The 11939-nt window shown below is 55.8% G+C and overlaps 1 protein-coding gene and 1 long non-coding RNA gene across 2 annotated transcripts in view; one reads left to right on the top strand and one right to left on the bottom strand.

Annotated features, from left to right (window-relative positions):
* LOC109294401 overlaps positions 1-307 on the top strand; it is a 5856-nt gene extending 5549 nt beyond the window's left edge. The window contains exon 2 of the long non-coding RNA XR_002096517.1: positions 47-307. This is a non-coding gene — a long non-coding RNA (uncharacterized LOC109294401). The remainder of the gene's footprint in view (positions 1-46) is intronic.
* Positions 308-373: 66 nt separating this feature from the next.
* Positions 374-11939, bottom strand: part of SYNGR3 (synaptogyrin 3) — a 38946-nt gene continuing 27380 nt past the window's right edge. The window contains exons 3-4 of the mRNA XM_019512733.1: positions 4747-4889; positions 374-2915 (exon numbers count right to left, since the gene is read on the bottom strand). Of these exons, the coding sequence (XP_019368278.1) occupies positions 2706-2915; positions 4747-4889 (353 nt within the window). The 3' untranslated portion in view covers positions 374-2705. The remainder of the gene's footprint in view (positions 2916-4746; positions 4890-11939) is intronic.

Raw genomic sequence — 11939 nt, 5'->3', positions numbered from 1 at the left:
AGAAAGGAGAAGGCTTAGAGTCATAGACAATCGTAGAAAATGCAAGGTAGGCCTCAGGTGCTTACATTCATATTTGTAATACTTAGCACATGTACACCACTGATCAGGACAGGTCTAGCAATCAGACAGAACTTAGTTCTTTACAGTTACAAGGAAAATCTGGAACAGTTATATAGTTAGAAAAAATACAGTGTACTGAACAAACATTATCTCACACGTACAATCAATTTAAACATGGAAATTGATTATAATTTTGCTAAAATATTAACACAAGTATCTTTTGTGCTGCTAAAATATCAGTGTTCCCTCTAAGGAAAATATTGCTACAGTTCTACTGTACCCTGTATTAAAATCCTTTGACTTTTTTTTTTCTGGCAAGACTGACTTGGTAGAAAATCGCAACGGTCATGTAACGGGTTTCGGCATGTGTTGTACTGGGAGTCAGACGCCCCTGGTCTACGTAATGGGAGGGATCTCTCCAGTGCTTTCCCCTTGACCTACGCTGCACCAGGTCGCTGCGAGACGCCTAGCTCGAAGCACTGCAGTATACCCGGGCTCATGCTCTTGACTCCTGGGCTCGGGACAGGAACCCCTTGGCAGTGGGACTGAGTTCCTGAAGAGTTGCCACGACTTCCTCGGGCGCGGGGGACTCCCACATGGATGCAACGTTATCGCCAAGCGGAGACGAGAACAACTGAACCTAAAACCGGAGACCTTTTTCAGGCTGACAGACGTTACATGAAACATTGTTTTTTTGCTATTCTCATCACTGGCAAGTAAGTCTGAGTCTTTCAGGTGCAGTAAATGCCGCGCTTGCTGTGCGGGCGTATTTTAATCCGTTCCGAATGGCACGAATTCAAAGTAGCTCCGTTTTTGTTGTTGATGGGGAAGGTTTTTGACAAGGCGTCGCTGTTAGTTCACACGTGTATTTGCAGTTTCAATAGCCACGTTACCGAGGACAAGAGGAGGGAGGGAGGGGTTGCTACAAAGGAAGTGAGGGAAGTCACTTTAACTCTGCTTGTCATGGGGTCTGATAGCATCGGGAGTTTCAACTACGGCACTAACCCGTGTAAGCTGTGCCAACACTGCGTGCAAGGGAGGGTTTGGACAGGGCTGATCCTGCCTCAAGTAGGGGACTTCTGGAGGTCCCTTCCAGCCCCACTTCTCTGTGACTCAACAAGAAATAAAGAGTCTTAAACTGGCTACATTAAAAGCCATGTGATTAGAGCTGTTCCAGGTTAGCAATGGACGATTTTAACTAGGGAGAAAGTTTTCTATCATGACAGCAAGAAATGCAAGCTTGAGCCCATCTGGATGTGTCGGCTCTTCCAGTCCCTCCTCAGGAAACTCTCTGCAAAGTCACTGCCCCTGCACAGCTGGGAAGGTGGGGTGGGGACTGGCCCCATCACTGAATTGAACAAGCCAGTAATTTTGCAGCGGAGACCCAAATATCAATCATTTTTTCCTTTCCGTTTTAGGTTAACTCCATCCCTTCTCTCACGGTAACCGAAAATACGGGCCATCCTCACTCTTCAGTGGTGTCAGCAGCACGGGGCCTTTTCAGTCCTGCTCTAAACGTCTGAATGGCTGATGTATTTCCAGTGGCTGCAGTGTCAAGATGTATCTGCGCCTGAATTTATTTGCTCCCTGTTTCTGATGTCTAGTGGCAGTTTCCCATATAAAGAGCCAGGTTGGCTTGTGATGTCTCATTAATCAGACTTACACTGGAGTCGGGGGGGTGTTAACAAGCCCAGACCTCTTGTGTGGGCAACTCTGAATGACTGAGCGAACGCAGCGTTGGGAGGAACTCGCTGTACGCGTGCAAACTCTTCAGTTTGATGAACTTGCCCCAGGGGGGGTTGAACTGTAACATGCCGCTTTGTCTACAAGTGACCTCTCAAATTAGCAGCCAAGCTATTGCTGAACAGGTTTAGAACAAAAACTTCTTAGATCCTAAACAGATAGGAAGCTAAAGCACAGACGTGATTTGGTTACTCAACATAAAAGCCCAAAACAAACCGAAAAACCCCTACTGTGATGCACGAATCCTAAGCTAAAGTTTGCCACATCCGGTCAGGTTTTTGTACAGTAAATATATACAAATGGAAACAGCACGGCTAGGATTTCTTTTCAAATTTGGCACTTCCCATAGGCTGGACTTTCTACGCTGTATAAGATCGGTCCATAGCAGCTTCCGGCTGTAGGAACAGTACAAGGCTAGTGTCCGCTAGAGTGAATGGGAGCTGCGCGGGCAGTCCCGGGTTCATCAAAGCGAGAACGATTCTGCGTTAGCTCTGGAAGAACGAGATAAATATCAACTCATCAGCTATTGTGTTTTCTAGCAGGAGGACTACTGTCTGCTTCTCCGGGCGCTTGGCGAAATGCAATGCTAGGATGCCTGGCGTTACAAGCCACAGCATTAGAGAATGTATCACCTTTTGCCTCGCATGTTTGGTGTGGTAGCAACCTTCCTTCTATTTGGACTTAGAGGGAACACTGCTTTTATAAAAAACCCTTAGACAGGTAAGACAAGAACCAATACCACTGTACAGAATTCACTGCACAACTAGCTAATAGTAAGTAACCCAGCACTGACTTGCCACATGAAGGAAATGGTACTTAATACATTTGCAATCAACCAGTTAACTGTACTGCACCATAAGATGTGGTCTATTTTTACATGACCTGGCTGAGCCCGCCGTCCTTCAGTATGCTGGCACTTGGTAGCCCTTCGGGTTGGCGTCGAGGGTCTCGGTAAACGGGGGGCTCTGGTAGGTTTCCGTGCTCTCGATCCCAGTGCCAGTGGGGTAGCCCGGGTAGCCTGCGTCGGGGTCAGCCGCAAACTGATCCGTGGCAAAAAGAGACATGTCAGTTCCCAGGCGGTATCTCTGCAGGGCCTTCACCGTGAGGCTGACCTGTAACCAGAAGGAGGGAGTTAGGAGAGGCGGCAGCGGATCCTGATTGCATTGGATGAAGTCTTGGAGGAAAGGGGCAGTGGCAGGTAGCTATCGAGCACAGGAGCGAGGGGCACAGTCTTGAATCAGAATGGCCTGGACCCTAAATGCTGGAGGCTGCAAGTGGGAGAGGAACAGGGGGAAAAACCCTGGTCAGACCCAGTTGCCTCTCCCTTCCAGCCTCGGTGCTCTGCCCCCGTGTGACACGAGCCCAGGCAAGATGGACCTGTGGTCGGACCCAGGAAAAGGCGGTTCCCATGTTCTTCTGTCCTAATGCTGCAAACCCCTGCTGTATCGGCTCCCAGTGCATCTCAGTGGCTGAACTGGGCGGGGTGACAGCCCCACCGCCACCCCCACCGGTTCCCAGCCCGTTCTGCGGAGGCAAATCTTCCCTGTCTCCTGCACCAGTAAGTAGGTCGGTTCTGCAGAGACGCCTTTGCCCTTCCTGAGGGTTGCAAGTATTCAGGTCACAAATGGGGGGAGCCGCGAGTGCGACACGCTTGCTTTTATTTCAGGCCATTTCATTAACAAGTCAATTAGCAGGAGGGGTGACAGGCCTGTCGGTGGAGCGCACGGGCTGTGCCGGCTGGCCCCGAGGCGCCCAATGGGATCGGGTTATTCCCCGTGCATCAAATGTGCCCAGCACAAAGAGCAGGTTCGTGACCACAGCGCCCAGCACCTGTTACCTGAGATGGATTAAACCCAGCCGCAGTGATGCCCTCACGCTCCTCGACCGGGTCCCTGCCTCTCAAGGTTGAGCCTCTCTCAGGCCTGGCCTGTGCCACACGCTTTGCTGGCATCGCTCTGTGTCCCCGGGGTGGAGGCGGGAAGCAGCCACGCTGGGGGATGTCCCAGGGCCAGGCCTTGCCTACCAGGCTCAGGTGGCGTTTGCCGAGATGCTCGTTCTCCTACTGCAGCGCAGTGAGTTTGCTGCCTGTGGGGCTCGTCCAGCGGCCGGAGCAGCCCGCACGGGGATTGCCCCATTCCCACTGCGGCTAAGGAAAGGCCCCAGCGACTACCAGGGTGCAAGGGAGCGCGAAGCGTGCCAGGAACACTCCAGGAGGCTGCTTCCTGCACGGTGATGCAGCGCTGGGGAGTGTCTGGAGGGTCGTTTCCTTTATCTCCAGTCGTCCCCTGAGCACCGGCTGCCAAGGCTGAAGTGAGGACACTTCCGACCTTCCCTCAAACTTGGCGGGGGTGCCGGGAACGCGAGGGAGGAGGACAGTGGAGTTCCCCGGAGCAAGGGCACCTGGAGTTACCCACGATCCTTTCCCAAGGCTGAGTTTCAGTATGTCTGGACTGCCGCAATCTCCCCATGAAACCCTCTGCCGCAGCCAGCTCTCGGTTCCTCTTTCCAAGCCTGCCCTGCGCTCAGCCCTGGTTCTGTTTCCTGTTTTGTTTCCCTCGTCACCGTTACTCTACCTCGCCCGCTGGCCCCCGGTCTGCCTTGCTCAGGCTAAGAAGGGAGTGTGCAAGGTGCTGTACAAAGCTCACAGCTAAGGCCTGGGGCCAGGCTGCTGGAAGAGGGGCACAGTGAGTGCTCTGCCATCCTGCAAGGGGCCCGGTCCAGTGAGTCCTTGCAGAGTCAGCCCCTCACTGACACCCCCTGCACGGATGGGCCCTGCAGCAGCGCTGGTAGGGGCCCAAGGGCTCCAGTTTGGGTGAGGAGCAGCAGCAACTTGGCACCGTGTGCCAGGGGTGAGTCCAAGCGAGAGGGCACCACGCGGCCGCCCGTCTCCCTCCAGCACAAGCCGGGAGCTTCTGCCTCGTGCCCGAGCCGTTCTGAACTCACCCAGGTGAGGATGGAGAAGAAGGAGAAGGCGATGGCTGCCCGGGCGGCATCGGCTCCTTGCCACACTCCCTTGCTCGACGGCGTCCGCTGCCACTGGTTTGCTAGGAAGCAGAAGGCGACAAACCACAGGAACGACAGGATCCCTGGAACGGGAGGAAGATCCTTGGTGCTGCGGCTGCCGGAAGAAGGAGCCTCCCGGGGGCTCTTACGCACACAGCTAGCATGGCCTGGGTGCCCAGAGGGGAGCAGTGATTTGGGGGCCTTGCTTTCTGGGGGCCCAACCTAAGCTGGCACGAGGAGGCGCGACTCAGACGTGCCGAGCACCCGCTTCTGAAAGCATGCAAACCCGCCAGCCCAGGTCCCAGCCAGCGCCTTTCACCCACACCCAGGCTCGACCCCACCAACCCGCACCCAGGGCTCGACCCACACCCAGGCAGGAAGTCCCATGGCTTTCTGTGGGGCTGCTAGGCTGGTGTACGTGCTCTACCTCCCCGTGGAAAACCTGCGAGGGCCTGTGACAGCTGAGTGGGAACATCAGGGGCTATCATGAACTCAGCTCTCACAGCTCCTGACCCTGGGGGCTTTAACGATGGGAAGCAAATTGCTGGACAGCATCCTAGAGCCCTTCCTCCGGCTGTGACAGGTCCTGCACCCTCCTCCTGGCTTGTCGCTTGTTTGGGTGCAGAAGGGACAGCGGGAAGAGGAACCCACTGGTTATTTCCCCTTGGAGCTCAGGGCTGGATGAGACACCGCTCCTCCCACCCAGTCACCCGCCAGCCGCAGGGGCCGATGGTGAGATTTCCCGGGCGAGCAATGCTCTCATGGACCGCCAGCCTCAGCCACATGTTGTTGGGGCCTGTCACAACCTTCAGTGGGAAGGAGGGAGCTGCCTAAACCTTATGTGGGGTTCCCAGTCCCCAAGGCGACTGTGCTGAGGATCCTCCCCATACACCTTGCCTATGACGCACAATGGGAACAGCACGTGGGGGTCTGGGCAGCAGTGTCGGGAGGGGGCCTGAGGTCCCCTGAAGCTTTAAAAGGGCCATTTGCAGATTGCAGGCATTAGCTGTGCCGCCAGCCCCATGGTCCGAGTGGCTGCAAGGACAGAGAAGCAGCAGGGCCTGTTCCCATCTGTGCATTAAAGAGTATTACACTGAACAATGGGATGCCTTGTAGGGCACCGGAGCCAGCAGACACACACATGTGCACATACACACACAGAAACACACGTGTACGTGCATACACACACAGACCACAAATATTTTTTGCTGCCCTGTGTGAGAGGAGAGAGTAGCCATCAGGAAGCATCTCATAGAGGATCATGGCAAGGTCTCACAGGGAAGCTTCAGCTGACTTCGCTGGAGCCGTGCATCTGCGTCTGACCCAACTTTCAACCACCTCTCAGCACAGAGCCCGGATCAGAAAAGCATCTCTGGGCAGAGACAAAAATGACGATCCCCCCCGCCCCCTCGAAGCCAGGAGTAGTGCTACTAGCCTTGGAAACAAGACCCCAGGAGCACTTGTTCAGTCCATTGATGATGATTCAGGTGGGAAGGGAGCTCAGGAGGCCACATCTAGTGCAACCCCCTGCTCCCAGCAGGACCAGCCCCAGCTACATCATCCCAGCCAAGGCTTTGTCTAAAAACCTCCAGGGATGGAGTCCACCACCTCTCTGGGTAGGCTTTACCACCTTCCTCATGAGAAAGTTTTTCCTAATATCCAACTTTGCTGCAGCTTGAGCCCATTGTTCGTTCTGTCATCTGCCCCCACTGAGGACAGCCCAGCTCCATCCTCTTTGCAGCCCCCCTGCAGGGAGCTGGAGGCTGCCATCAAATCCCCCTTGGTCTTCTCTTCTGGAGACTCAATAAGCCCAGCTCCCTGAGTCTCTCCTCACCAGACCTGTCCCCCGGCCCCCAACCATTTTCACTGTCCTCCGCTGGACTCTCTGCAATGCGTCCACATCCTGCAGTGGGGGCCCACAGCTGGACACCAGACTCCAGATGTGGTCTCCCCAGTGCTGAATAGAGGGGAACAATCACTGCCCTCGATCTGCTGGCAACCCCTACCAATGCAGCCCCGGATGCCGTTCACCTTCCCGGCACCAAGGGCACACTGCTGGCTCCTACCCAGCTTCTTGTCCCCTGTCCTGTCCCCCCAGGTCTTTCTCTGCAGAGCTCCTGCTCAGCCAGTTGGTCCCCGGCCTGCACCGGCGCAGGGGACTGTCCCATCCCAAGTGCAGCAGGAGCCTCCGCCATGGGATGGCAACACAGGACTGTCAAATCAGGTCCCTGTGAGGGGCTTGTTGAGATATTTCAGAGCTGCTCTCGACTTGCCTGGGACTCAAAGCAGGAGAGGGAACAGGCTGTTCTGTTTCGATCCAAAGGAGGCGGCTGACGACTTCATTCATGTCCTGGCAGGTGCTTGGGCTCTGGCACACCACCCTGCACCTGCACGGGGCTCGGCGCCTGCCCTCTGGCCCAAGCTCCAGGCTGGGCAGGGTCCTGCAGAGACACCCAGGGCAGCTCCCCTGCTCAGCTGGGCATGCCGCACTCGCTCTCACTGCCCCTGCAAGCAGGTATTTCCTCTGGTCCCACTGCAACCGGTCCCGGGACTCGCACTCCCCTATGAGCACCCACTCTCCATCGGCGTGGCACCGATCTCTACCCTGTCTCCTTTCCAGGAGAAGCCTCCAGGCCACAGCACTTCGGGGTGGAGATGGACCAGCGCTGCTCGTAACAGCTGGTGCAGGCGTTTCGGGTGTCGGATGAATTTGCCGTGTGTGTGGGGGGCTTTGTGTCCGAAAGAAGGGGCCTGAGATGGCCACAGATGCCTACCTTGGTGAGAAGTCTGCTCTATCACGTACAATTCTCCCTGACCGCTGAGCACACAGTGAGGAAACTTCTAGCCTTATAAAATGGAGGCAAGGGGCTGGGAAGAAATACCGGGTGGGCCAAGAGGCCCCTTTGCTGCCCGTCTGTCCTTCTTCCTCTCTGCTGGGCCACGGCCAGCTGCAGGAGGGAGGCAGTGGCACGGCAGTGAGTCGTGGCAGCCTGCAATGGGCACGGGGAGCGATGTGAACAATTCGGTGGGGAACAATACTCTGCCCACTGGGCCGTGACGACCTGCAGCAGCGGCTGGTGACAAAGCCTGGTCCTACAGCAGGTTTCTACATCGCGGTGCCCCTGCTACCTCTCCCCGAGCCGCGGAGGAGGGGTGTGAGGCTGCAGCTTGTCGAGGGCAGCGGCAGGCCTCCCACGCTCCGTGCGGGCTGCTGGAAAGAGCCTGGGGGAGAGGGAGAGCTGCTGATTGTGTTCTGAGCGTCCTCTCTTTTCATTCACGTTTGATCACCTGGAGAGCTGGGCCCACATGCACGCGTGCATGCACGTGTCTGCATGTGTGTGAGTGCTTGCGCACGCGTGTGTGGGTGAGTGCATGCATGCATGTGCAACTGTGCCACCTGCCCACGGGACTCGGCACTCGCCCGCGTTCCTCCCATCCTGCCTTTCCCAAGGGTGCCCGGGGGGGAAGCGCTGCTCATTCATTTCTCCCTTGGGAGCTGGTCCCTAATTCTGCCTCGGAGAAGACCCCCTCCTGCTGGACCTTGCCTTCTCCTCCCCCTTTTCCAGCACAGAGCCCCCAGGGAAGCACCAGCCTGGGTGCAAGGAGGCTCCTCAGACACGCCAACCTTCGCTGTGTGCGGGACCCGGCTGGGCCAAGCTGTTCCTGCGATAGCAACGGGGAAAGGAGCTGCCCATCCGTGGACCTGGTTTTCCCCATGCTGCCTGGCTCCTTTCCTTCCTGACTGAGCACCCTGGATACCTGCGGGGGCTTCAAACACCTGAGACGGGGAAACACAACGTCTCCCCAAGAGGCAAATGCAGGTCAGACATGACTTTGGATCTGGCAGCCACGCGACTGAACCACGGCTTTGCCTCTGAATGGGCTTTGGACTTCCCTCCCAAAACCTTGGCTGCAGGGAGGGCGGCGGGGAGCCGGCAGCTGCTGAGGAGGAAGCTAAGCCTTGGCATGTGGGGGCAGGAGGAAGGGACGTCCGAGGTGGGCCAGGCATCCCCTTCCCGCCAGGAGCCTGGTTCTGAGCCAAGCTGCACGCGGGCCCGAGGGCCCCCCGTAACAGAACCGCGGACCATGGCGCGACAGCAAAACAAAAAAAAAACACAACAGAGGAGACTGTTGAGACAAACGGTAAAAGCCAGCGGATAATTATAGTTTTGGGATCTGCAGACAACAGAGTGCAAACACCGGGAAGGAGATGTTACAGCCGTAATTACAGGCTGGTTCAAAACCAGTGCACTTCTAAGGGAGCAGCTGTGCGAGCAGATGGAAGAGAGCTGCAAGTGCCGGCAGAGGAGCGCGGTGTCCGCGTCTGCTCCGTGTGCGCCGCAGCACAACTGTCCACCCCCCTCTTGGAGGGACTTGGGCTCCAAAGCCCGTTTCCCTTTGCAACAGCAACACCACTGCCTGGCCAGGGACAGGGCAAGCCTGGAGAGCTCGACTGCATCCACCCTTCACAGCTCCACCGTTCATAAAGGCAGGGCTGGGACAGGCTTCCCACGGACCGCCGGAGCATGCAGTCTTCTTCCAGGGGAGAGAAACCTTGTGACTTAACTCTTTTTTGTCTGCTGCCCCTTCGTCACGACCTTCAAAGATGATGATCTGCAGTAACGACCGGGTGGCGCTGACAGCTGTGCTGCGCGCGTGTCTTCATGGATGGATGGATGGAGGTGGGTGGGCGCATGCACGGAAGGACACACAAACAAATCCCATCCTTGATGGAGCTACGTGGATTTACATCGGTTGACAACATAGCTGGGCTACTTCAGCACATTAGTAGCATTGGCCAGAAATCTTCTTCCCAACCACTTGCAAAATGTGCTCTGTTCCACAAAAGGACGCCAAAACCTCCGCTGTCACATCTCTCCCCACACCATTCACCTGGGACCCGAGACGCTCTCCTGCTGAAACCCTCATTGAAATCGAAGTGTCTCTGTGAAATGACAAGATGTCTCAACTCCTCCTGTCTATCCATCCATCCACTCACCTACCCATCCATTTTCTTTTATCTGCATTTGTAGTTCAGTCTTTTCCCAGATTGTTTTATATGTTTTGGGGGGTTTTTTAAGTATCAAAAAGAATAACAATGCAGAAAGCCTACCCACAGAGAATGGGCAAAGCAGCAGCCTCCAACTGAAGGGAAACAAGCATAATAAGAAAAGAAAGAAATTGAAGAGCAGGTGGAAGAGGGCGCTGGATCGAAAGCCTCCAGTGGGATAATGTGAAGATATTTAAAGCAGGTAATTTAATTGGAGAGTTTGTCCTGGGAGCAGTGCAGGTCAGCTCGGCTCAGCCCTGCGGCCGCCACAGACAGGTTTGATGCCCAGGGCTCATCAGAGCGCAAGTGGAGATGACAGGCTTTGATCACAGAGACGATGGAGGCTGCAAGCTCCAGTCAAATGCAGCACTTAGTCTTTGCTGCGAGGGAGCTGCTTGTACAGCTCTGGGAATGAAAGAAACCGGGGCCTGCCCTCTGTCCAGGTGGGGATGTAGGGAATGGAAAGGAAGAGGGATATGCCAGGACCCGTAACAGCTCTGGGCAATGGCTGTTGTAGAAAAGCGGAGCCAGGTGAAGAAAGGAATGTGAGAAAAAGGGACCAGGGGCCTAATTCCCAACCACAGCTCCTGGGACAAACACGGCATGAATTGCCGTCACCCAGGCAGCCACACCTGTTCCTCGCACACGTGCAAGAGGGCTGTATGTAGTGTCTGCTGCCTGCCATTCATGTGTGGAAAGGTCATGCCCAGACGCTGCGTCCACGTGTGGAAGCAGAGGTGGGTACAAGCTCATGAGTGACATTTAGGGAACATCAGGCTTAGGCCGTTTAAAGGACAACGGTATAACTGGGTCAGCGCCTGGCTAACTGGGAGATGACGACAGACAAAATCCAAAGGGGATGCTGGGCTGGCAGGAGGCGGTTAGTGCAATTCCTTAAGGGATTGACTGCAGACACATCTCATTCGATGTCTCCACTCCGGTCTTTGGCACGACGGGGTGACAGCTCGGTGGAGTGGCACGCGCTGAGGATGCAGTTGGGAGGCTGTGTCAACGCAGAGGAGAATGGAGATGCTCTGCAGGGGGAACCGGACGGCCTCAGAGACAAGGGGCAACAGAAAGGGGATGCAGGGGGATGGATTTGCACTATAAACGGTGAATGCATCAGTTGGGAAGAGGAGCAAGATGCAGATGCGTGAGCCGGTCGCAGGATGCCTATGAGCCATCAGCGTGACGTCGCTGCGGACAAGGCAAATGTACAGTGGGATGTGCAAGCACAGGCCGTCCCAGAGCACAGAGAAGCACCAGCACCATCACAGGTGGCCCTGGAGAGACCGCTGCGATTCGTACGCTTCAGCCGTGCCAAGAAAAGGTGCAATCAGTCCTGAGCAGGGAGAAGGTGGTTAGGAAGGGCACGGTTTATCTCACAAGAGGAGGCTGGCAAAATAGAGGCCGAGCTGGGGTGTGATTCCCCTCTACCGACACCTTAGAGGCAAATGCCAGGCAGGGAAAGAGTGGGGAAGCCCAGGGATGATGCTGGCACCAGAACAAAAGGGAACTCTGGCTACAAATGAATTTCAGTCCGGAGAGAGAAGAGGGTTTCCTTACCCTCAGACCAGTCTGGAACGGCCTCCCCAGAAGAGGAGGAAACCTCAGGAGTTTTAGGATGGAGCTGGGCAGGCCGAGGAGCGAGATCCTGGGATGCGATTGCCTGAGAAGGGTGGGCCTGGATGTGCCAAACCCAGAGACCCCTTCCTGTGTGCTGGTGTCCAAGGAGCAACCCCAGGTGCAGACCCACATCTGAGACATCCCGCTGCATGTCGACAGCCCCAGAGCACTGAGGGCGCATCCCTCGTGTCCAGATGGCAATTACCACTGTTTGCTCGTACACACTAAGAGCAGGTGCCAGCTGGGGAGGGTAGGCTGGTGCAGCTGGACAGTGTCAACCCCGGCACTGATGCTGGACGCTGTGTCACTCGGGCACCTGGCGCCTACTGACCTGCATTTCAGTGCAGTGTTTAGGAGGAAGGAATGGTTTATTAGGGCTTGAGTGCAGGAGCTCAGGGAGGAAAGGACCACTCACCAGGAAAAGTCCTGACAACTGATGCACAAAATGCATGTGTGC

Source organism: Gavialis gangeticus, unplaced genomic scaffold, assembly GCF_001723915.1.
Source record: "Gavialis gangeticus isolate Ggan-Ray unplaced genomic scaffold, GavGan_comp1, whole genome shotgun sequence".
NCBI classification, from domain to species: Eukaryota; Metazoa; Chordata; order Crocodylia; family Gavialidae; genus Gavialis; species Gavialis gangeticus.
Note: the sequence above shows the minus strand (reverse complement) of the source record. Positions and strands in the feature narration are given on the sequence as shown.